At 47.5% G+C, this 25,000-nt stretch overlaps 1 protein-coding gene across 10 annotated transcripts in view; it reads left to right on the top strand.

Moving 5' to 3' along the window:
• The window catches only part of LOC133142122 (calcium/calmodulin-dependent protein kinase type II subunit beta), a 67,465-nt gene that overhangs the window by 21,642 nt on the left and 20,823 nt on the right, over nt 1-25,000 (top strand). For 4 of the 10 annotated variants that reach the window (XM_061263122.1, XM_061263117.1, XM_061263120.1 and 1 more), the window contains exons 7-14: nt 4,481-4,583; nt 5,392-5,475; nt 5,596-5,690; nt 7,474-7,596; nt 8,000-8,083; nt 8,954-8,996; nt 12,173-12,256; nt 17,400-17,437. In XM_061263122.1, the coding sequence (XP_061119106.1) occupies nt 4,481-4,583; nt 5,392-5,475; nt 5,596-5,690; nt 7,474-7,596; nt 8,000-8,083; nt 8,954-8,996; nt 12,173-12,256; nt 17,400-17,437 (654 nt within the window). Of the gene's footprint in view, nt 1-1,384; nt 1,458-4,480; nt 4,584-5,391; nt 5,691-7,473; nt 7,597-7,999; nt 8,084-8,953; nt 8,997-12,172; nt 12,257-17,399; nt 17,438-24,000; nt 24,034-25,000 lie in introns of all 10 variants that reach the window. The other 6 variants (XM_061263125.1, XM_061263115.1, XM_061263124.1 and 3 more) reach the window with 4 other exon arrangements.

Genomic DNA, 25,000 nt, shown 5'->3' with positions numbered 1-25,000 from the left:
CCCCCTTGCCAAACACACACACCCGCAATTACCTCACCTGTGGCATAATGGGTTTGTGACAGCTGATAGCACTGTGGTTTCAAAATGGGTCAGGTCTGGTAAGATTGCAGGCGTTTAGTTGTGTATTCAGTTATTCGTTCAGTTTAAATTAACACTCTGAATGTTTTTTTTCCAGCTAAAGGCTACTGACTGAATCTGACAAAATGGTTCCTGAATTTGCAACGGTGTTCTCTCCCAAGTTTTGAAAGAGCCGTGCTATGTTCAGTCATACCAATTTGCACATCCTGGGGCAATACATCCCAGGTTCTCTGTTCAGTTTTTTCCTCACAATTCATTGTTGAGCTCATTGAAAGTCAGCAGTCAGGTATAGGGATAGCTTAATCAGCCAAGACAAACCAACCTTGTGATATCACTGCCCAGCTTGTTCGAAGATGGCAGCACCGTAGTTCTAGTTTATTTTTCGAGCAAATACAGGTGAATTTCAGATTTTGATGACTCATATTCCCCAGAGCTTCACATGCTCTTTAACGTGATGCCTCACCGTGAGGATTAAAACCTGCCACTCTGACTGAAGCCCCAAGCTCAGTCTCTCCTTAGCCCACAGAGCCGGGTCACTCCCACCCCCCTAAAACACGCAGCTCTTACCCGTTAAGGATTTCATAAAGGCATGTTATGTATTTCAAAAACCATCTTTGGGCTCATCCCACTTGTGCGGTCAAGAGATTTGACTCGCTTAAAGACGTTCTCCATTACTAACTCGACCGCTTCTGCGAAGGTGTTCTGTGTGAGGCAGCGCTGTCAGGCCCCAGTCCTCGTTGCCGTGGCATCCGCTGCTTTTCGGTGTGCTTCAGCACTTAAGTGCTTCATTAAAGCTGCTGATTGGCTGAAGGCTTCAGAATCCATATTTTCGAGGCCTGAATGAACTGAACGGGAAGGGCAAAAGGCCGTGGCCTCCGAGGGCACGCAGGGCCCGCGTCTGACTCTCTTACTGTAGAGAGTCCTGCGCTGAGAGCGACTCACAGATCTGGAGGAGCCCTTTTCTAAACCGCTCAGGGAGTCGTTGGAATCATGGGTACTTTGGAAACCACTCAGTAATTTAAGGACTAAGATGTTCTCCTCCGCGCTGATCCTTACCTGCCTGAAGACGGAGGATAATGGGTGATAATGGGTTTTTTTGTAGGCTAAGATGGGGACCCGTGTGTGTGTGTGTGTGTGTGTGTGTGTGTGAGAATGGATTGGAGGTGTTTAGGAGGTGAATAGTGAATAGGCAGGAGGGAGTTTCTGACCTGATTCCCCCCCACCCCCGCCCCGCCCTGGCCTGTGCATGAGACTGTAGCGCTGCTGACACTAACACGCCGCCCCTCCCCCCGCTGTTTGCATGCAGTCATTGCATCCAGCAGATCCTGGAGGCGGTGCTTCACTGCCACCAAATGGGGGTGGTGCACCGAGACCTGAAGGTGAGTGACAGGTGGATTGAGTGTTCATCTGTAGGTTCGGAAGTGTGTGTATGTGAATGTATGTGTGCGTATGTATGTGTGTGTGTGTGTGTGGGCTGGAAACGTTTGCATCCATTTGTTTACGTATGAGTGCACTTGTGTGTATATGTGTTTGTCTGAATGCTCAATGCAGTATGTCAGTATAAATAGGTTTGCCTGTGAACACTGTGTGGATTGTGTAGATTGTGTACTGATTGAATTGCTGTCTTGACAAATGTTGTGTTGAGTTACGGCTGAAAGAAATAAGCGAGTGGTGCATTGGACGGTGGGAGGGCGTCCCTCGGTGTACCACGGTGCCAGCGGACGCTCTTCCTCAGCGTTCTGTTGTGACGACTGACTGAGCGAGAAGGGGAAGTGTCCCGTCAGTGTACCAAACTGTCTGCTGATTGGGTGAGAGCCTGTATCAGCATGCGAGAGTGATTGGATCGGAGTGTTCCAGCGATTTAAGGCAGGCTGCATTCAACAGTGTTCCAGGCTTGTCGCTGATTGGCAGAGAGTGTTTCTCATTGTTCCGGGTTGTCTGCTGATGAACGGAAAGGGTTCCTCAGTGTTTTGGGCTGCCAGTTGATTGGAGGAGAGTGTTTCTCGTTGTTCTAGGCTGCCAGTTGATTGGAGGAGAGTATTACTCAGTGTTCATTGGCGGACAGTTGATTGGAGGAGTGTTTCTGAGTATTCTTGTGCTTATGAGACGTATGTATGTATGTATGTATGTATGTATGTATGTACATGTGCGCCTGCACCTGTGCGTGTATGCACATGTGTGTTTCTGTTTCCATGTGTATGAGCATCCTGCCTGTGTGTGTGTGTGTGTGTGTGTCACAGCAATTAATTGAACCCAAAAGAAAGCCAACAGAAAGTAGAGAAGTGGCAGGATTTTCCTGTCTGTGGTTTTCATGTGACCCTGTATCAAGTCTCCTGTGAACAGCTGAATTTCCCCTGACACTGAAAACCGCTTTAAACACTGAAATAAGAAAGTACGTTAGCTCTGCAGGTGTAATAGGCAGCTCCGTCCCCAAATAATCCTCTCCCGTAAGCCATCCCGACTGTAAGACCTGCCGAAAGGTTTTTACAGAGAACAGTTATTTAGATGTTGGGCTTAATTTTTACTTTCATACGGTTGTAAATATGTAATGGCTGAACATTTTCCCAGTTTTTCATAATACATAAAGCCTTATTTGTCACTACAGTATTTCAGAAGCCCTGGATCTGCTCCAGACACCAGAATGTTCTCTCAAAAACGGTTGTTTCAGGAGAAGGGTTATACTTACCCTTTCAGAGAGGAAAGTGTGTGTGTGTGTGCATGTGCAAGAGAGAGAGAAAGAGAGAGAGAGGTGGGGTGGCAAAGAGGGTGAGGTGGAGGGTGGGGGAGAGATAGAGAGAGGTAATAAAAGAGAGCGGGGGAGGATGAAGAGAGAGAGGCAGAGGTAGAAGGAGGGAGAAAGGGGGAGGGAGGGGGAGAGAAAGTCTATGGAGAGTAAGAGGGATAGAGATGAAGAGAGGCAGAGGTAGGAAGAGATGGAGAGAGAGAGGGAGAGAATGGGGGATGAAAGCTGGAAAGAGAAACGGAAGGAGAGGGAGGGTGGCGGGGGCAGCATCTGCAATGCAGACAGGGCAGGCACATTGGGAGTGATCAGGTGCGCTACCTGCCTCCCCTCTGCAGGTGCGCTCATGCTCAGGTCTGAGTCAGGCGCTCGGCGGAGGGGGGGGAGGGGATCGCTGCAGTGAGGAAAACACTTTTAAAGGGGTTTGCCGCTGACAGAGATTAATGAGCTTCCCCAATCCACGACAGCTTGCACACCCGCACGAACACAGCACGAGAGAACAGCCCCCTCACCCTCACACCCACACCCCCCCTCACCCCCCCCACACAGCATGAGAGAACAGCCCCCTCACCCTCACACACACACCCCCCCTCACCCCCCCCACACAGCATGAGAGAACAGTCCCCTCACCCTCACACACACCCCCCCTCACACAGCACGAGAAAACAGCCCCCTCACCCTCACACACACCCCCCCCCCACACAGCACGAGAGAACAGCCCCCTCACACACACACCCCCCTCACACAGCATGAGAGAACAGCCCCCTCACCCTCACCCCCCCCCGCCTCACACACAGCACGAGAGAACAGCCCCCTCACACACACACCCCCCTCACACAGCATGAGAGAACAGCCCCCTCACCCTCACACACACCCCCCCCCACACAGCACGAGAGAACAGCCCCCTCACACACACACCCCCCTTACACAGCATGAGAGAACAGCCCCCTCACCCTCACACACCCCCCTCACACAGCACGAGAGAACAGTCCCCTCACCCCCCCCGCCTCACACACAGCACGAGAGAACAGTCCCCTCACCCCCTCACAAGAGAACAGAGAACAGAGAACCAGTCTGTGAGCCTGAACCCAAGCCCACGGGACAGAACACAAAGTTGTCACTGCGTGGGACAGCTTTTCAGGTTGTGCAGCAGAAGCAGAGACCCTTCCAGGTGTTTTTAGTCCGGCCTTAATGCAGTGCTGGATGCTCACTTGACCAGGAGTGTGAGGCTGTGTTATGATTTGCCATTATTTCACAGTGCAAACATAGATCAGATAAGAAAGCAGGCAAGAACAGGACAGGGGCAGATGCACTGTGCGTTCATTATGTGCATAGTGGGTGCTTATGGCCACAATTATGTTGCAGTTTTCTTGTACCTGTTTGTGTCTGTGTGTCTGTTTGTGGCAATGTGTGCATTTATCTGTGTGTATGTGTACAGTATGTGTGCCTGTGTGTGTGTGTGTGTGTGCACGCGTGCGTGTGTGTGTGCTGTGTGTGTGCTGTGTCTGTGTGTGTCTGTGTGTGTGTGTGTCAGTGTCTGAGCACCTGTGTGCCCCTATATGTATGAATGTTGCGTGTGAGTCAGTGTGTGTTTGTGTCTTAAAGTGGGAAATGCTAACCTTGGCATGACCCCCCCCCCCCCCCCCCCCCTCCCCTCCACAGCCAGAGAACCTGCTCCTGGCCAGTAAGTGTAAGAACGCTGCCGTCAAGCTGGCCGACTTCGGGCTGGCCATCGAGGTGCAGGGGGATCAGCAGGCCTGGTTCGGTACGTAATGTCCGCTTGGCCAGGGCTCACCGTGTTCCGCTCGTGATCATGAAAACACCGGGCCACCCGGCACTCCCCCCCCCACCCCCCCGTCTCGCCACCTCCCCCCACAATAACATCTGAGCAGCCTGTCACAGCTCACCACCTGCTGGGTCCTTCCTGGCCGTGACCGCTTCTCCTAGCGCTGTTTCCGTTTCCCAGCACCCACACACACACACACACACACACACACCCAGGCTGTCCAAGGGTGTGTGCACGGGTGACAGTGCACATCAGGATCTGCTCTACCAAAATAGACGGCCCCAGCCAAGCCATATTTAGACCAGCCCCAAAGAGGCTGAATAAACAAAGAGCATTACGCTCACAACCCCTAATGCACTCAAAACCCAGAATGCGCTAATCCGTTTTCATATCATTTTAGCCCTTTTATCGATTGTTTTGTTAAAACACAAAAATGGCTAAATTAATCTTTAATTGTGTCATTGCAGAAAGAAATATAACCCTCACAGACCACTGTGTAGCATTCTCAGTTAATCAAAGTATAACACAAATTGGGTGTAATATACACACACAATACATGGTTGCAGTCTTTCACAGCCAAGGTTATAGACATTGTGTAGTACATATTGTCAGGTAGATATTGCAGGCACAAGAGACATCAATGCAGTTAAAACTGTGGCAGTGTGTCTGCTGATAGCTGAGGTGTGTTTGTGCTCTTAGCTGAGGTGTGTCTGTGTCTGTGCTGTTAGCTGAGGTGTGTCTGTGTCTGTGCTGTTAGCTGAGGTGTGTTTGTGCTGCTGTGTGACAGGTTTTGCTGGGACACCGGGGTACCTTTCCCCTGAGGTGCTGAGGAAGGAGGCCTACGGGAAGCCGGTGGACATCTGGGCCTGTGGTGAGTCCACACTCTCACACATATACTCTCTCTCTCTCTCATACACTCACACACACGCACACACACAGTATGATCATCAAGAGCATTTTGGTGAGGGTATTGTCCTTCCTCCTGTCCCAGGTGTGATCCTGTACATTCTGCTGGTGGGTTACCCTCCTTTCTGGGATGAAGACCAGCACAAACTGTACCAGCAGATCAAAGCGGGAGCCTACGACGTGAGTCGCCCTCCCTCTATCTCTATCTGGGTCATTCTGTCTCCCTCTCTCTCCCTCTCTCTCCCTCTCCCTCTCTCCCTCTCTCTCTCCCTCTCTCTCCCTCTCCCTCTCTCCCTCTCTCTCTCCCTCTCTCTCTTTCTCTATCTTTACTCTGTTCTAATTCAAATAATGTCAAAACATTTGGCATTTTTAAAGAAGCTACCAAGAGTTTCAATTTTAGCAGGGCTTATGATATTGTATATTTAGATTTCCAAAAGGCATTTGATGAGGTACTGCATGACAAACTCATTATCAAAATGAGAAATTACAGGACCCATTTCAGAGAGGGTTTGGAACTTTCTACGGGCTAGAACCCAAGGAGTATTAGTAGGAGGGACCTTATCTAAGCAGGGTGTTGTGCGAAGTGGAGTCCTACAGGGTTTGGTGCTGGGGCCACTGCTCTTCCTCATTTCTCAGGTTCTTGTCAATGTGTGGTAGCAGTAAAAAGGCCAACAGGATGCTAGGATACATATCCAAGAGTATTGTGTATAAGTCTACGGTAGTTATACTCACCTTATTCAGTACTCTTGTTAGACCAGACTTGGAGTACTGTGTGCAGATCTGGGAACCGCACTATAAGAAAGATATAGAGGTGCTGGAAAAGGTTCAGAGAAGGGCAACCGGATTGATTCCATGTATAAAAGATCCATGGCTTAAGATGCTTAATTTAAAAGCTTAGTAAAAAGCTCCTCTGGGGGATTTGATTGAAGCTTTTAAATTAATTAAACGGATTAACAAATTGAATTATAAGCAAATCTTCAGGGTGAGTCTGGTTAGCAGAATGAGAATAGGAAATTAGCAAAGGAGAAAGTTTGTACAGATATTAGGAAGTATTTTTTCATACGGTGAGTGGTCACTGAGTGGAATAGCTTGCCAGGACAAGGGGAGACAGAAACACTGGGGTTTTCAAGACCAAGCTTGATACGGTGCTAAATGTTATTTAGCTTTTAGGCAAACTAGGCAGGAGGTACACTTAGGGGTATGAAAACGCCTACATTACTGGGTTGAATGGCCTGTTCATCACCATTACATTATGTTATGTTAAGATTTTTTAAATCCCTCTGCATTCTCAGCCTTGTGACAACTTCATATTAAAAACAGAATATTGCATTTACAAATGCATTTTGATTGTTTTCGTTAAAAAAACAGGAGAAATGTGGAGAAAGCGAATACCTCTCTCTCGGTCTCCCAGTCTGTCTCCGTTTTTCTTCTTTCTCCCGGTTGCACTCTGTACTTTTATCTTCATTACTTAAATCTTGAGTAAGATTTATTCCTTTTTGAAAAAAAGAGCCCGTCTAATGTAACTACATCATATGGTGAGAGTGTTTGCTCAGCACATTTTGTAAGAGATGAATTGGTGTAGTCCAAGACTTCCAACAATGCTGAACTGACTGGCTCGCTATCTCCTCATGAGCTCATTTGAAAGCGAGTAATCAAGACATCAGTCCCTCGTATTTTATGTGGGCCAGACCACTGAACCTATGAATCAGCTCCCAGTGTTTATAGTTTCGCTATGTGTCTTGTTCGTGTGCAGGTGTGTGTGAGTGTGCATGTGCAGGTATGTGTCACTGCACGTGAGTGTGTGTGTGTGTGTGTGTGTGTGTGCACATGTGAATGAGTGTGTGTGTGTGTGTGTGTGTGTGTGTGTGTGTGTACATGTGAATGCGTGTCTGTGTGCGCACATATGAATGTGTGTGTGTTTTTTCTCATTCCCTGACCCTCGCCCGGCTTGGTTCTCCTGCAGTTCCCCTCCCCTGAGTGGGACACAGTCACTCCTGAAGCTAAGAACCTCATCAACCAGATGCTGACCATTAACCCCGCCAAGAGGATCACTGCCCAGGAGGCTCTCAAACACCCATGGGTCTGCGTGAGTGTCCCCTCCCAGACCTCCAGCTGGGGAGAGACCCTGGCACTGCTGCAACCCTCCCAAAACACGCACCCACACTCAAAACACACACACACACGGACATACTCAGATATGCACACACACACACACACTCACACATGCACACACACATACATACACACATACACAAACATATGCACATACACACGCACATACATATGCACATACAAATGGACACTCATACACAAACATATGCACATACACACGCACATACAAATGGACACACATACACACCCATACACACACACACACACACACACACACATAAGCACATACACACGCATACACACACATATGCTCATACACAGGCACAGACATATGCACACACACATACACATGTGAGGTCTCTCTTTCTCTCCCACAGCAACGGTCCACGGTGGCCTCCATGATGCACAGACAGGAGACAGTGGAGTGCCTGAAGAAATTCAACGCCAGGAGGAAGCTGAAGGTTTGCCAGTGCGCCCGTTCAGCTCTCTGACCCCTCTCTCATCCCAAGCAGTGACCGCATCCTCATCCAAAAATGCCAAAACCAGTTACTTCACTTCTGTAATCACACCAGGGAGTCATTTTTTTAAGATAATTTCAAAAAGAGCAATAAAATGTAACACTATTGTAAACCTTTATGAATATGTTGTCTTAGTTTAAATTCATGTTCTTGCTGAAATACAGTATGTAATATGATTCACCAAAGCATCATTTCAACCAGGTGACGGTCGTGGAAGGCTACTGTGTCTGTGGGATTTGGTGGTCTGCTTTTGATCAGCAACCATTTTAGGCCTTGAGAAAATGTATGTGCACTCAATGACGTATATATGTGGACTCAATGAATCACACACCTGTGATTCACACCCCTAAAATGCACTGGAAACCAGCAGATGTAGTGGTCCCCTCGGGACTGATGCTTTGACCCTGGTTTAGTCATTTAGAGTGATTTTATTCTCATTAAAAAACTAAGCCCTTTAAGCCAACCTGTTTTGACTGCGTTATTAGCTGTGAGTTTATCTGGGATCGTTGATGCTCAATTCTCCCAGCCCGTAGTACTGCTGCTTTTACTTTCTACCTGATAGTTAAAGGAGTGATTAATGCCACCGATTGCCGAAATTTAACTCACCTGGCGTCTAAATCAGTGCCTGATTCGGGGGAAATAATGAAAACCAGCAGCCCTCCTGACCTCCAGGGACAGAGTCTAGTATCCCTGCTTCTCCCAGTGAGATACTGTGATAGAGCGGATACAGTGCTTTCACTCGCTGTTCAGAGCCTAATTCTAATTGGGTTCTTTTTTATTCGTCTTTCTCTCTGTCTCTCTACCTTTCCGCAGGGAGCCATCCTCACCACCATGCTGGTGTCGCGGAATTTCTCTGGTAAGTTCTTTCCTTCCCTGAAACCCACACATCGGCCTGCATAGACAGGCCCTGCCATTGGATGCATCTTTTTCTTTCTTCGGTTGCTTGTGCGTGACCTGCCAATCAAATACCTTATATGACGTAATAGAACCGTGACACAAACCCAGATTGATTTAGACACCGTTCTCTCAGTTTGGGATTACCCTGCTTTCAGGGAAGAGCTCTGCAGACTCGGTCCTGGAGAGCTGCAAGGTGGGCTGGGCTGGTTTTGGTTTTACTCAATTAATGCAGTTGATGAAACTGTTAACTGGGCTTATCTGGTTTCTTGGAAAGGTGAAAGCAGTAAGGTAGCAGACATTGCGACTCTCCAGAACCACAGTAGAGGATCCCTGTTTTACTGAACCTTCTCTCCCAATCCCCCCTGCTGTTGGTTGCTGGATTTATCCATTTGAACTGCTGAGCCTGGCAGGGAATGTCCGCGACGTTCCATCTGACCGGGACTTGAACCCGCAACCCTTCGGGTGGGGAGCCAAGCGCATTCCGCTGTTCTGCTTCCATAAAATCAGACAGATTTCTGCGCGTGTGTGAGGAAAGGTCTCGAGGGGCAGGTTATGCAAGATGTGAAGAATTGAAGCTGTCATTCACCCTCCGATTGACGACGCCCACTGAATAATTAACCACTCGCACGGCTTCAGCGCTGTAGTGCTGTAGCACAAGCAATGGTGCCCACGTCTGGGAGAGCAGAGGTGCCTCCCACAGAAACTGTGCATGCTAACCAGATGTTCAGCTCCAGGTTTATTATGGTTGCCACAGTTCTTTGTTCTGTAAGGTTTAGCTCGGTAGCAGAAGGTCACGATTACCTCTATGTCGCTAATTGCTAGCTATGGATGTTCTGTCTGAACCAGTACTTTGGTCGTCAAGAATGGCAACAATGGAGTCAGAACCTGATAAGAATACAGACTTAATCATCTGTTTGGTTGTAAACAGCCTGTGAGGAATCTCAAGGAAAGAGAGAGTTGGAGCAGTGTGTCCAAGCAGTGAGAGATTTGGGACAGAGGTGTTGAAGGGGGTACATCATGTAGATCGATCAGGAGTGTATTCACTAGCAACACTCTCATCTGAAGGTTGGCATTTATATAGCGCCTTTATCCAAAGTGCTGTTCAGTTGGTGCTTCTCATTCACCCATTAATACACACACTCACTCACCAACGGTGATTGGCTGCAAGGCACCAAACACCTCGTCAGCGGCATTTGGGGGTTAGGGACACCTCCGACTGCCAGATGACTGCTCTTACCGCCTGAGCCAATGTCACCACCTGTAATGAGTGTGTGTAGCTGTTAGATAAAGCCAGATTTGCAGTATGTGTATTTTAGTGCATATTATAGTGCACCAGAATGTATATGATAGCAGGTACCACAGTGCACACACACACACACGTACAGTGTGCACACATGTACAGTGTGCACACACACGTACAGTGCACACACACACACACACACACAGTGCACACACACACACGTACAGTGTGCACACATGTACAGTGTGCACACACACATACAGTGCACACACACACACACACACACACGCACAGTGCACACACACACACACGTACAGTGCACACACACACACACACACACACACAGTGCACACACACACGTACAGTGTGCACACATGTACAGTGTGCACACACACGTACAGTGCACACACACACACACACACGCACAGTGTGCACACGCACGCATACAGTGCACACACACACACACACACACACACACGCACAGTGCACACACACACACACACGTACAGTGTGCACACACACATACAGTGCACACACACACACACACGCACAGTGTGCACACGCACGCATACAGTGCACACACACACACACACACACACGCACACGTACAGTGCGCACACACACACACACGCACAGTGTGCACACGCACACATACAGTGCACACACACACACACACACACACACGCACAGTGCACACACACACACGTACAGTGTGCACACACACATACAGTGCACACACACACACACACACACGTACAGTGCACACACACACACACACACACACACATACACAGACAGCCGGTCGGTGGGCGGCATTGACTGTGCGTCCGCGCTGAGCAGAAGAGGGGGCGGGGTGACGTCTCTCAGGGAGCAGGTGGAGCAGCATGTCAGGGCATCACACATCTACTATCACAGGGGTCCTCTCTTCCCCTCTCAGTGTTTCTCCCTCTCTCCTTCCTTTCGCTAATTATCTCCTGTTCCAGTGTGAACAGCAAGGCAGGGGGGCAGGGTTGTAGGGGTCCACATTATGTTCCTTCACCCCGCTCTGACTTTTTGGCACCTGAAGGATGCCAGCTCTGGAATTGTGGGAGTTTAAAATGAACGGACGTTGGGACAAATTGCTGCATCTGACACCAATTTGTGACCTTATTCAGCATGATGTATTCTTTTTATGTTCGGTTTGAAGACGGAAGGAGCCAATGAGAGGCATTGGCCTTTGCCAGAGGAAGTGGCTGAATAAACCTTTTCTTTTTGAGTCGAAAGTTGAAGAACAAATGATGCAGTGAGACTGCAGAAAAAGGAGTATTTTGGGCTGAAAGTGTTCTGGTTTTCCTGTCTTTCGCTGAAATAAAATCCCCTGCATTTCAGCGGCCATGTTTCCTTTTTCTGTTCTTTTCCCGACTAACAGATGCTTCTTTTCTCTTCCCCTCTCCTTCTCTTTCTCTCTTTTACAATCATACTCTAAATATCTTTCCCCCTCTCCCTCTCTCCATCTGTTTCTCTCTCTGGTCGTTCTCTTTCCCTCTTTCTTTCCCCCTCTCCCTCTCTCCATCTGTTTCTCTCTCTCTGCTCGTTCTCTTTCCTTCTCTTTCTTCCCCCTCTCCGTCTCTCCATCTGTCTCTCTCCACTCGTTCTCTTTCCCTCTCTCTTTCTTTCCCCCTCTCCTTCTCTCCACTTGTCACTCTCTGCTCGTTCTCTTTCCCTCTCTCTCTATGTCTCTCTCCTGCCCTCTCTCCATCTCTCTCTCTCCCTATGTCTCCTGCCCTCTCTCTTTCTGTCTCTCTCCCCCTCTCTCCATCTCTCTCTCTCCCTATGTCTCTTTCCCTCTCTCTTTCTCTCTCTTTCCCTCTCTCCATCTCTCTCTGGGATGTTGTTGTTGTTGTTGTTGGGGACAGTGGGCCGGCAGTCCACCGCTCCGTCCTCGGTTGCCGCGGCAGCAGCCGCCGCCGCCGGCTCGACCGCGGGGCTGGTGGAACAAGGTAGCCACACCGCACCAGAGGGGCGCCCTCTCCTCCTCCTCTCCTCCTCTCCCTTCTTCCTCTCCTCCTCCACACAGCATGGAGCGCTGAGCATGCGGCGGCCTCTGACTGGTTTCCTCCCCGCAGCACGCTGGACTCCCCAAATCCCCCCTTCACTTATCTCCTCGCGGGGCTGGACTCCCCAAATCCCCCCTTCACTTATCTCCTCCGTCACCCATCTCTCTCACTCGCTCCCAGTGCTGACTGCCAGCTTTCTGCACCCCTGAGACTGCCTGTTCTCCGCTTCTCTCCTCCTTCTCTGTTCTTATTACCTCCTCTCTCCTCTTTTTCCCCGTCTGCCTTTTTGCTCTCTCTCTATCCTTGTCGGCCTGTAATAAGTGTGAGAACCCCCCTCTTCCCCCCACGGTTTAAAGAATGGTATTGCCTGCCCATTGGTTTGCTGAATGCTGCATGTGGCACTGGCCTGGTGCATGTTCTGTGAAAGGCGGGGGCGGGGGTGGTTGGTGGAATGGGGAATCAAAATGGGGTGCATGACGGACATCTAAGCTGTTGTATTCAGAGTATTTGCAAGGTCAGGGGGTTCTTAGTCAATGTGCACTCCTTGATTGTAAAATTCACGGGGGTGCTGGGTGGTGCATCCTGTTAATGCACGGTCTATTCGAAAGTCTGGACTGTGCACAGTTTGTTTTCGGAGTCACTCTGCTGGTCGATCAGGTGCCTGCGGGTCGCATGTGGAACTGCTTCCACCGTCTCATGACTGCGGTGCGATAAAAAACACATCCATCAGCGCGCTTCGCAGGAGAGCACCTGCTCGTCTCAGCTCCCCCAAATCAATTGCGGAGGTTGCGACAATGTGTGCTGGTGCATATACATAGGCACTCCAATGCGGAGAGAACAAGTATTTAAAAAAGCGGGGTGGTCGCGGTGGAGCGAATGCGGGAAGAGCTTCGCTGGCTGATTACAGCTGGGAATCTGTTGAGTTTCACCACGAAACGGCGAAGCGGTGCTGACAGGCACTCTGCAGAAAGCGGCAGCCAGCCAGCGTGACTCATGTGCAGGGAGCGGGAAGTCTGCAGAGATCTACATCGTCAAAAGTTAGGAGCCTCTTCTGGCTCTCTTCATTGCTTCTCCCTTCTTGCATAGACAGCTTGTTATTTCATCAGTCAAATATTCATATCAGGGCCACTTCCGCCTGGCTGTTCCGGCGACTCGGTGCCCTCCCTGCATAGGTTGACTGCAGGGGTGGCTGGATAGCAGGCCGTTCTGGGTCACTCGGTACCCCTCCCCCTGTGAGCTCAGTGCGGGGACGGCTGGCTCTCTCTCTCTCTCACAGCCAATCTGACCCAGTGGCTAAGCGCCAAACAAAACGCTCGACTCAAAAGCACTAACTGACGCTCGCCTTCCCGCTAAATGTTAGGCAATCTGTTGCTGCTAATGCTTCCTCGTAAATGCTCCAAGGGCTTTCGCATTTGAATTTAGCGATGATAATTTTTTTGTGTTTACGCTTCTTCCCGAGCGGGGCCGTGTACTGTTTGGGTTTTTTGGCTCTAACATTACCTTTGTTCCTGAGTGGAGCCGTGTAATGTTTCAGTATAAATTACATTACTGCCATTTAGCAGACGCTCTCATCCAGGGAGATTTACCGTGCAGACACAAGCATAAAGACCGGAGATTAAAGTGCAGTCATTCTCTGGAGGACAGCTGGAGCAGGAAGTGCAGACTTGATTGACAACTTGTCAACATTAAACTTTAATATTAAAAGTTATCAAAACAAGAAAAACTTACTTACAGAATGTATCGTAGCCCAAAATCGTTTTCAATAATTACGTTTGTTGTATAGTGCTTTTCAGGCCCTAGATTCACAGTGCTGTATAATAATGCAGTAAGCATAATAAGACAATACATGGAACAATATACGTTTGCGGCTTTTGTGAAATTAGTAATAACCTGACTTAACACATGTAAAGAGCCATCAAATTAATGGATAAACTGAGAGTCCCAGGGTCTGCTCCACGTAGGTACAGACCAGAGCAGGCTTGCTTACAGCCCATCATAAAAGAACAGAACATCTTTTAACAACCTTTTAAGGCCTGTTACAAAAGATGCTGTATAAATCAGGGCAGAGATTTTGACTGGGATTCCTGAGATATTAGTTGTGGATAAAGCTAGGTAGGTATGTCAGATGTCAGTCTCATATGACAGCAAATACTCAAATAATGTTTGCCACATAAATGTGTTTTTATTTCACAGGAAGGTCAGAAAAAAATACTTTTTGACACAATTTATAGGTACTGTTTGGCTGATTAATCCACACATTCACTTGTTGATTTGTAATTTCATAATTAGCGGCCCTGAGCACAGTTGCATGTCTACGAGTCCAGGGTGTATACTGTACATAAATGTTGCACATTTGAACCCCCTATCCTCCTCCATGTATTCTGTGATGTGAATCCTGGACCATCCAGGTAAACTGGTCAATTCTTCTCTCTCCCACTCTCTTTTAACTTTTTTATTACCTTTTTTCTTGCTTCTAAAATGTGTGGCAAGGTAAGGAGGACTTCTGTCAAGGTCTGTGTTACAGGAGAACACAACCTTGCCACTGCATCTTTGACATTTCCATAGAAACAAATTCATCCCACGATATATATTATATATATAAATTGCACTAAAATTAAGTTATTGTACAAGCTTCTGGGAAGATCCACTGTGACTATACAGATTGGTTTAGTGTTCCCTTACAGATTTGTCTTTGCATTTGTGTTTGGCTCTACAGTGTGCTGATTCTATCGCTCTTCACTACTGTGATGCAGTAGCCATTCCAAAGATCCAATTGGCTCTTCGCTATTGTGATAGGCCTTTCACTGTTCTGATTGGCTCCTAATTTGTCTGAGGGGCTTTTCAGTTCTTATCTAGTTTGTAAGTGACAAGAGTTTTGTCATGTCGATTACCCACATTATCCTCATTGTTTTAGAAAAGATCAAATAATTTTGGACCTTGAGTAATTCAACGTCTCTGTATTTTATAAGCAATTCCAGTTGTTCTGTTTTGTACAATGCAATCTGTTTTGGTCCATTGGTATGTCCAATGATGAAAAGCCTTTTTGGGTCTCTTTCCATACTGCCTTCACAGAATAATGATGTTTCTAGTCTCTTGAGTGCATGGAGCATTCTCCTGAAACTTGACACCAATGTTATTCTCAATGTTCCTTAGAGCTGGAGGGATTTTACAGTCATGGGTCAGAGGTCATGCTCACTGACTCTGCCTCCTTCCTCCTCTTTATTTTTAAAAAGGACAATAAGGCTGAAATGCAGGCTGCCGCGGCTATAGCTATATGGCCGTCGTGTAATGCAAGCTCTGCAGACTGTAATGCTGTGTTAACACTTCAAAGCAGAAGTTGAATTTTTTTGGGTGTTTATGTTTTGAAGCCCTCCATTAGATATGTACTTTGTACACTGATAGGTCAAAAGTTCACTTCACAAAATGCACCCACTCGCTTTTCGCACTGTGATAGTTACCTCACCTTTGGAGCACCTTTAATATCCCCCTGTCCCCCACCCCCAGACACATCCACAGCTCAGTTTCTGATAAATGTTTCATCATAGAAAAAAAGATTTCAGAAAAGAGTTCATCTTTGCGATACCAGTTTTTAAAGAAGGCTAAAAAGTTATCTATTTCTGTATTTCTGCCAATCAGACTGACGCAGACCGAGTTTTCAGCAGAAGTTCTAGTCTCATATCAGGTTTTGATCGTCCTCAGGGCCTGAGCGTCCTGTGCTGGCTGCTCCTCGATGTTCCCCCTAAAGACGCAGAGAAGCCGCGGCGCACATGTGGGCTGGAGCCGTGATGGCAGGCGGGCGGGCGGGCGGGCGGGGGGCTCTTTACGTAACCCGCTAACTCTGTGTCTAATGCGCCATGAGTCATCGTGAGCTCTGTTCTCCATGCGCTCGCTAGCCTGTCGCTAGCCTGTCACATTATGAAGGGAGTGGGCAGGGTTAGGCGGGGCCGGTGAACGGGTGCAGCTGAGGGAACGCTGTTCTGAGCAGGCCGTAGAAAGGGCAGCTGATGCTGCTGACTCCCTGACGCGGGCGGGGTCTTCGTGGGACTGCAGGCCCCCGTCTCCTCTTCACTGACCCTTGGCGTCTTCCCTCAGTTCCCACTTCATTAAGGCTCTGACACTGGAGAGGGCACGATTGAGCTTCACTGTCTGTCCTCCGAGACCTGGGGCAAGTGTGAGCTGTCACGGATGAGTACCCCTTTGTGTCCTGTATGTGTGTGTGTGTATGTGTGTGCGAGAGGGAGGGAGAGCGTACACGCTTGCGTACGTGTACTTGTACTGTGTGTGTGTGTGTATGTGTGTGTTTGTGGGCACACAGGTGTGTATGTCTGGCAGCAGAGGAGGTGATTGGCAGCATAGGGGGGTGAGCCACAGTTCAGCTGTGCCAGAGATTTCTCTCCTCTGCATGCACAGCGGTGGAGTCTTAACGTGGGCCCTTCTTGTGCGCGACTGCGGCCTCCTGATCACACGCCGGCTGATTCGATGGCGGTGATTGGTGCTGGCTGGTTCCTAATGATTGAGCAATCGTGCCAGTTGCGGAGCTGTCTGTTCTGGATTGTTCTGGACTGCTGGGGCTGTCCAGGTGCTGTAGTTGCCAGTTACAGGAGCAGGGGCAGACCCTCCCTACTCCAGGGTCTGTATTTTATGCACAGAAGTGTGTTTGTGTGTGTATGTGTGTTGGTGTGTGTGTAAGCATGCTGTCCAGAGTGTCTTGGTGGTAATCAGTGCCTGATTACACTAGTCAGGGGTGTTACCATAATTACACCATTTAACTTTAGCACCCAAAAGAACGCTTTAAAAAGTGTGTAAACTCCTGGTAGGTTTCCCCTTGCTGTGATTTGTTTTCTAACAACACTGGAGGTTTTCAGCAGGCTTTACTGGGACTGGGTGTGAGAACCGGAGGTAAGGGGTGTTTGTGTGTGTTGTACCCCCTGGCGGTTACCGCAGTGTGTCATGCCCCCCAATGTTTAAGCTGGGTGATGTTTCTCCTCCTTGAGTTTTCTGTTTTTTTATCCCCCCCTTTGATTTTTAATTAGATTTTGCATGACTCTCTCTTTCTCTTTCTCTTTCTCTTTCTCTCCTCTTACAGCAGCCAAGAGTATGCTGAACAAGAAGGCCGATGTCAAGGTAAGAGGAGCCCCTCTCCAGTCCTTCCTCTAAACACCTAGTGCTTCTCTCTTTTCTCTGTGCTTTCTTTCCTGTCCGTCTGGCTTACAGCTTAATGCAGCCACGACAGTGTCTGTTGTGTGTTGACCAGGTCTCGCTCTCTGACATGTTTGCATGTTTTTTCGGCGTGTGACTTACAGCTGTGCGTAACGTTCTGTATTCAGAAGCAGCTCTGTAGGTGGTTCTTGTTCTTTCTGGGGTTCAGTATACCTGTGGTGTGCCCGTTGTATGTTTCTTCAGTGTGTATGTGTGTGTGTGTGTGTGTGTTTGAGACATGAGTATAATGGCGCATGAGTGTGTATCAGGAGAATCCTGATAGCACTAAGACTTGAGGTCTAGTCAGGGTGCAACATTTGAGCAGTGTCCTTGTGGGTTAGAGTTAAAAACGTCAACTCTTAGCTCACAAATGCCCTCAACATTCAGAGACCACACTCTCCTGCCAGAGTGTCGGCTGGGTCCCTTCCCAGCAGTCCACAGTCTTCAGACAGACCAATGATAGGTCTGCTGGCCCACTGTTACAAACAACAATATGTTATGTTAGGTTTGTTGTTCTCGTGCCAGAATCTTGTGCTTTTCTATCTTTGTGGGTTGCCTTTCCGAAACATGTATTCCACAGGAGTGGCCAGGCTTCCTGCCACTGCTGCTGCACTGGGCACTGGCACAGTGCTCAGCCACTAGACCCACCAAAAGCATTTCAGCCTCTTACTCATTCCATGTCCTTTCAGGCTGTAGGACCAGTTCAGTTGTGTTAGTACGTGGTTCAGACCAGGGACAATTTCTCCCACAAATTTTTGAAAGGGAATAGCTGGCTCAACATTTCACCATACTGTCAAAACATGTCATTAATAGAGTTGGGAGTTTTGCTGACTGTACAGTCCGTCGACAAGACTCCCGAGCAGAAATTGAAGCTACACAGATTTGAAATAAACACTGCCGAAAGTGTAAAGGTAACACAGTCTATTTTGACCATTTTTGCGGCATGAATTTGGACCATCAAAATTGAGCCCTCAGTGTCAAAGGACATACAGTTGTAACTTTCAGCAGGCCACGAGAATGAATCCTTGAAACATTCTCAATAGCACTAGGAAGTCACACTAGGAACTAACATTCGTAATTTCTTAATAACACTTTGAAGTGACACAAAGAACTAAAGCTAGTAACTTTGGCAATGACATGAGGAAGAAACACTTGGAAGTAATGCTAGTAATTTTCTGGCTGACACTTTTCTCCTTTGCTAATTGATCCGTATAAGACCTCAATATGGAAGCAAAGGCCCTTAGACTGTTCTAGACCAGCTGTGACTTCAGTCCTCCCCGTGCGTTTATATGAGAAATGTTCATTTCTCAATTTCTGAAAGGTCTGTGCATATTTCCTGCTGCAAGGGTGTCCAAGGCTTTTGCTGCTGGATGTAGAACTCATTAGGTGTTGAGCGCTATATTCCAGAAAATAATCCTCTTACTCAAATGTCTTGTGCATTGTGCCTCGATGATTAATCAGGCCCCCTCTCCCTCCTACACCCCCCCCCCCCCACTTGTTACATAATTGTTCACTGTGCTGCATTTACACACAAAAAAGAACTTGTTGTTTTAGCATGCATTATTTTTTAGCCATTGGTCATTTTTTCACAGCTGTAAAGCATTTGCCTCGATGCAACAGCTCTCCATAGTAAAAAAGAACATGCTCACACACACACACACACACTACGGACAATATAATAAAATTATGCCCTGTACTGTGCCAGAAACGATCTAGATTTCCCTGCCCCCTTCTCCTTTTCTCCCTCTCCCTCGTTTTGTCTTCATCCCTATCCCTCCATGTCTCCTTCTCTTCCTCTGTCCCTCAGTGGAATCTCTTTTCCTCGCTCTCAACCTCTGTCCCTCACACTCAGTTCATCTCTTCCTCCTCTGCTGCCTCCCTTCCTCTCCCTCCCTCTCTGCCATGCTTGCGGACAGCTGGCCATGACTCAGCAGTGACTCCTGTTCAGACGGAAGCCATTTTGTGTCTGTCTGTGACCTGCGCCCTCATCACTCCACGCATTAAAGTGGCTTCCTCGTCATACAGCAGTTTAATCATCAGCACATCCAACTCTAGGGCAAGCTGCCTCAATGTCTCCGAATGTCCTTCCAGTGAGACATGCGGATACGAACTCCAAGCATTCACTACGTTAACGTAACACCAAAGCGGCCACACAGAAAAGCAACATAAGGGAATTTTTCTGCTGTGTCCCAACACACGTGCCCCACTTGGCCCAGTTTTGAATTTACGTAATTCCCATGAGTGGGCCAGCGTACAGTTTGCTTGTTGGCAACTCAAATAGCCATCAGGAGCACTCCGGCATTGGCCACCAGTTGTCGACCAATAAAAATCATCCGATTTGGTTCTTCATTCCGTTTGTTCATTGGCAAGTAATAGTGACGAATGGTTATACTGTTCCAATGTATCAGTATGGCCCACGTGGATGCTGTCACATGGCTAGTCATAGTAGGGAAGTCTGTGTAAGCAATGTTGGTAGCTGCAAAGAGTTTGACCATGTTGCACGTTAGCCACGGTTGGCTCCAGATGTAAATGAACCGTAGAGTGGGAATCCGTAGATGCTGTAATTGGCCAGTAGGGCGATGTTTGGGAAATGTAGTGTAATGATTTTACTGAAGCAATGTTTCCTGCTGACGGATTAACAATCTTTGGTAGATTTTTTCCTTCTACAAATGTGCGAGTATCTCTGATATAGGAACTGCTCGGTCACGTTCACTGGGCTGTCTGTGTTTTCACTCACACTATACCCCATTTCTGTGGTCTAGTTCCTTGGAAGAGACAGTGAGTGTTCACTGTCAAACCAAATATATTTAATCACTATCGGACTCCAATAACTCTAATATAATCTTATTAGAGTTGGATTATCATAGAACATATTATTGTGGATTTTGATAAATATATGGGTAGTATAGAGACTGACAGGACCCGAGCAGGATCACTGGCCCCCCCCGCCCCTCTTCTTCTTTCTCTGAAAAGCTGTCCACCCCCTCAGTTTTTTTTATTTTACTTTTCCATCTTCTTGGCTGTTGTTCTGTCATTTCCCTCTCCCTTCTCGCGTTCTCTTAGCTGGAAAGGCCTTTTCTTTCTCTCTGTCTGTTGCCATGTGGTGTCATCTGTACATCCCTCACAGAATCACACCATTGCCATCTCCATCCACACTTCTCTGCCTTCCTTTATTTCAGTGACGTAACAAATCTCACGTCCCTACAGTGTGGGTATGAGTGTGTTCTGTGTTAATATTGTGTTTTTGTGTGTGTGGGTGTGTGTGTGTGTGTGTGTGCAATGTGTGTATTAGCTTATATTATTTTTGCACGTTACAACAGTGGTGTGCAGAAGAGCATCACTGAACACACATCAAACCTCTTAGTGGATAGGCTACAGCAGCAGAAGACCAATAAGTCTAAAAAATATGTATAATGAATACCTTGTAAAGTGCTCACTGTGTGATGTGTGAAATAGTGGCAGTAAGACTCAGTTCAGTGTATGTGTGTATGTATATGTACTGTATGTGTGTGTACCTGTGTTGTGTATGTGTGTTGTATGTGTGTGTGTGTATGTACTGTGTGTGTGTGTGTGTGTGTGTGTGTGTGTGTGTGTGTGTGATAGTGGCAGTGGGGGTTAAGACTCGGTTCAGTGTGTGTGTGTGTGTGTGTGTGTGTATGTACTGTGTGTGTGTATGTGCATGTGTATGTACTGTGTGCGCGTGTGTGTCTGTACTGTGTGTGTGTGTATTTACTGTGTATGTATTTGTGTGTGTGTACTGTGTGTATGTGTGTGTATGTGTGTGTGTGATAGTGGCAGTGGGGGTTAAGACTCGTTCAGCAGGGAATATGCCTCCTGCTCCAGGAATAGCTATGAATGTGAACCCTGGAAGCCCTGATACAGAAATAGCCACATACACTGTGACTCGCTCATCGCCTAGCAACAGGCTCGCCTCGTACCTGGATTCTGACATTTTAGGGCCTTTTCCTTTCTTTTCTCTCCATTCCATCATATGCCACCTCCCCCCACCAACCCCTCTCGCTCTCGCCCTCCTCTTAAAGAATGGCACAGTAAAGTTCACCTGGAACAATTATTTCAGCACTGCTTTAACTCCCAAAACACAGTCACTGCTTTACATGTTTTTCAGTGTTCTACGGCATTCATTTCTTCATTTTACATAATTCTGTTATCTGCATTGAGTTATTTTTTCTATTTTGTATATAATGCTGTACACAATAAATCAACACCTCCTGAGTTTGGATTTCTCACTGATCATTTAGCACTGCTGAATCACAAGAAGGGTTGAAATGACAATGAGCCCTTTTTTCTCTGTTACTTCTTTGTAGAGCAGCAGAATTTGAAGCCATTAACCTTTCCATTTACCATTCTTCCGTTTTGAGTAAGGAACAGAGTGTAAGCGTTCTAGCAATTTGTTGCTTGGCGACTCTTAATTACAAGAAACCATAATTACTGCCTCTTACACAGTTGCTATCCATAAAGGCATTTAAAACTTGCACGTTGAAAACAATGCGGATCGGATCCATCATTACATTTACATTTACATTAATGGCATTGGGCAGACGGTCTTATCCAGAGCGACGTACAGTTGATTCAACTAAGCAGGAGACAATCCTCCCCGGAGCAACGCAGGGTTAAGGGCCCTGCTCAACGCTGTGCGGATCTTACGGTGGCTACACCACGGATCGAACCACCAACCTTGCGGGTCCCAGTCGTGTACCTTAACCATTACGCTACAGGCCGCCCCATCAACACCTGATCTTCAGAGAATAAGAATTCAGACAAAGCTGTAAAATTCAACCCATTCCCTTTGATTTGCAGCTGTATTGTTTCACTGAATTTCACTGGGCAATGTTTGGAGTCGCTAAGAACACAATGAAAACAGTTTGGCCCCATAGAGGCTCTCTGCTAGGCTAAAGGACATATAAAGGCGTCTTCTGAGGCACACGCACTGGCTGTTGCTTCCGGTCATCTTGCGGTCCCCTCAGCCGAGCAGCGTCAGTGTGCTGGATGACACTCGGCTCACAGCCGGTACAGGCAGCTGGCATGAACTGTCAGTCTCATGTTGTTAGACAGACCCCGTCCACTGAAGCTCCCCATACCTCGCGGTGCTATTGCTGGCTTGTGCATCAGTCCCAGGGAACTCCCCGCCATGGCCAACAGGTCACGCTCATAGCCAGTGCAGTCAGGCTCATAGCCACCACAGGCACAGTCATAGCCAGTGCAGTCAGGCTCATAGCCACCACAGGCACAGTCATAGCCAGCAGAGGCACAGTCATAGCCAGCACTGCCACACTCATAGCCACCACAGTAACAGTCATAGCCAGTGCAGTCAGGCTCATAGCCACCACAGTCACAGTCATAGCCAGCACTGCCACGCTCATAGCCACCACAGTCACGGTCATAGCCAGCACAGTCATGGTCATAGCCAGCACAGTTAGGCTCATAGCCAGCACAGTCACGCTCATAGTCAGCACATTCACGCTCATAGCCAGCACAGTCACGGTCAGGATGTGATTCCGGAACATGGAGGTACATCGCCAAACACTTTTAGCTTGCCACCTACAGCTCATTTTGATACTTCACCTTTTGTGCTGCTAACATACAGCTGTGGTGAGATGGTACAAAAGCAATAGCTCTGATTTAATCTCTCTTGTCATGACTCCCCTTCATTCCCTTCCTCTGTTACCAGTCCCCATTGGTCAGAGAGGATGGGGCCTTGCATTGCAATTGTGGTAAAGGAGGTCTGACAACGACAATGATGTCGTCAATCAGGTCCAGTCATGTCCTGGAGTCGAGCCCCCATTGTACCCCCACACCCACACCCTGTTGGTTAAAATCCTCACATTTTAAGCATTTCACAACGGAACACCTATGGGTGTAGCTCCACCAGCAAGGGAAGATGGCGCTGGCCACATCACCATTCCTGTGCTGCTGTAGCTCCTCAGCCCGCTCTGGGCCCAGCCCTGCCCCCCCAGCCTGGGGCCCCTCAGGGTTCATCAGATCAACATGACCTCTCTTCACTCACTGAGCTTCAGATTCTTCTTCCTCCTTTCTTCTGCCATCTTCCGCCTTCTCCATTCCTCTGGGTTCCCTTTTTCTTTAGACTTCTTTATCTTCTTTATCTTCAGCTTTATCTCCATTTCCTGTCTTCGAGCATGCTAGAAAGTTCTACTCAGTAAAATGTGTTAATTCCTTTCTAACAGACAGAGTACATACTTTATGTGTCCGTATGGGGACCGTATGTTGAGTACTCTGTTGAGTTGATTTTACTCTGAAGGGCCAGTCATACTTTTTTTTTTACAACCCGAAATATACTAAAATATATATAGTTTTAAATTCCGGCAAAGACATGTTAGATATACAGTTTCACCTTGATTGTCGTTCATCTCTTTTGTCATTCTTTCTCCCTCTCCACCATCCCTCCATCCATCCATCCATCCATCCCTCCCTCCATCCTGCCGTACTGCCACTCCTCCCATCCACCCCAGAAAAGGAAGTCGAGCTCTACTGTTCAGTACATGGTGAGGATGTTGTTTTAATCCTATTCTTTTCTTCTACAAATTTAGCTCCTTCCTTTATCCTCCCTCTTTTTATCCGATTTAGTTGTCATCGCTTGCTCGACCTTTCCTGGACTTCAATTATATTTCCTCTTCTTCGTAACCTTGGGTGTCGTAAAGTGATTTTCATTTTGAAAACTGTATTGAGGTTGTCAACATGAAATCCCTTCTTCCTGAGCATTCTCTTTCGCTTCATTCTGTTTCGCCTATTTGGAGACAGTTGGTTTTCTGCATTGAGGATTGGATAATATTTCTTGTGGGTGATATACATAGACTGTGAATTGATTATAGTGCTATGCTCATATTGGAAAACAAACAGGACAACTAACCTTGAATGAAATTGCCTTTCACAAAATAATTAGACATCAATCAAATGTTTTTTTAATTAAGCCCACCCACCACCTGCTATCCTCATTCCGGACCTTTCCATCAATTAGCATTCAGAAAGAACCAATCAGCATTTATGCACCTACCAATCACCATTTCCTCCCACACACCAAAAAAAAAATCACCAGTGAATCCCAGCCACCAGTCAGGACTGACCCCGGGGCGACATTGGCTCAGGTGGTTAGAGCAGTCGGAGGGTTGTCAGTTCAATCCCGCCCTGGGTGTGTTGAAGTTTCCCTGAGCAAGATGGCTGACCCCCGCTTGCTCCTGATGAGCTTGTTGGTGCCTTGCATTGCAGCCAATCGCCGTTGGTGTAAATGTGAATGGGTGAATGAGAGGTATGAAATTCCCCTAAAATATGTGGTACTCCCTGGTTCAAAACGGATGCTGGTGGGTGGATGAGGTACATTGAGTGCAGGCAGCTTATTGCTAAAATTTCTTTGACCCTTTCTTTCCAACAATTCCTAAAGTTGTCCATTTACAAGCGGTGAGCATTTATTTACCATTCATATGTATTCAGTAGATTTTATGGACCTTGGAACTA

Source organism: Conger conger, chromosome 12, assembly GCF_963514075.1.
Source record: "Conger conger chromosome 12, fConCon1.1, whole genome shotgun sequence".
Taxonomy (NCBI): domain Eukaryota; kingdom Metazoa; phylum Chordata; class Actinopteri; order Anguilliformes; family Congridae; genus Conger; species Conger conger.
The sequence above is the reverse complement of the archived record's forward strand: the minus strand, read 5'-3'. Positions and strand labels throughout refer to the sequence as shown.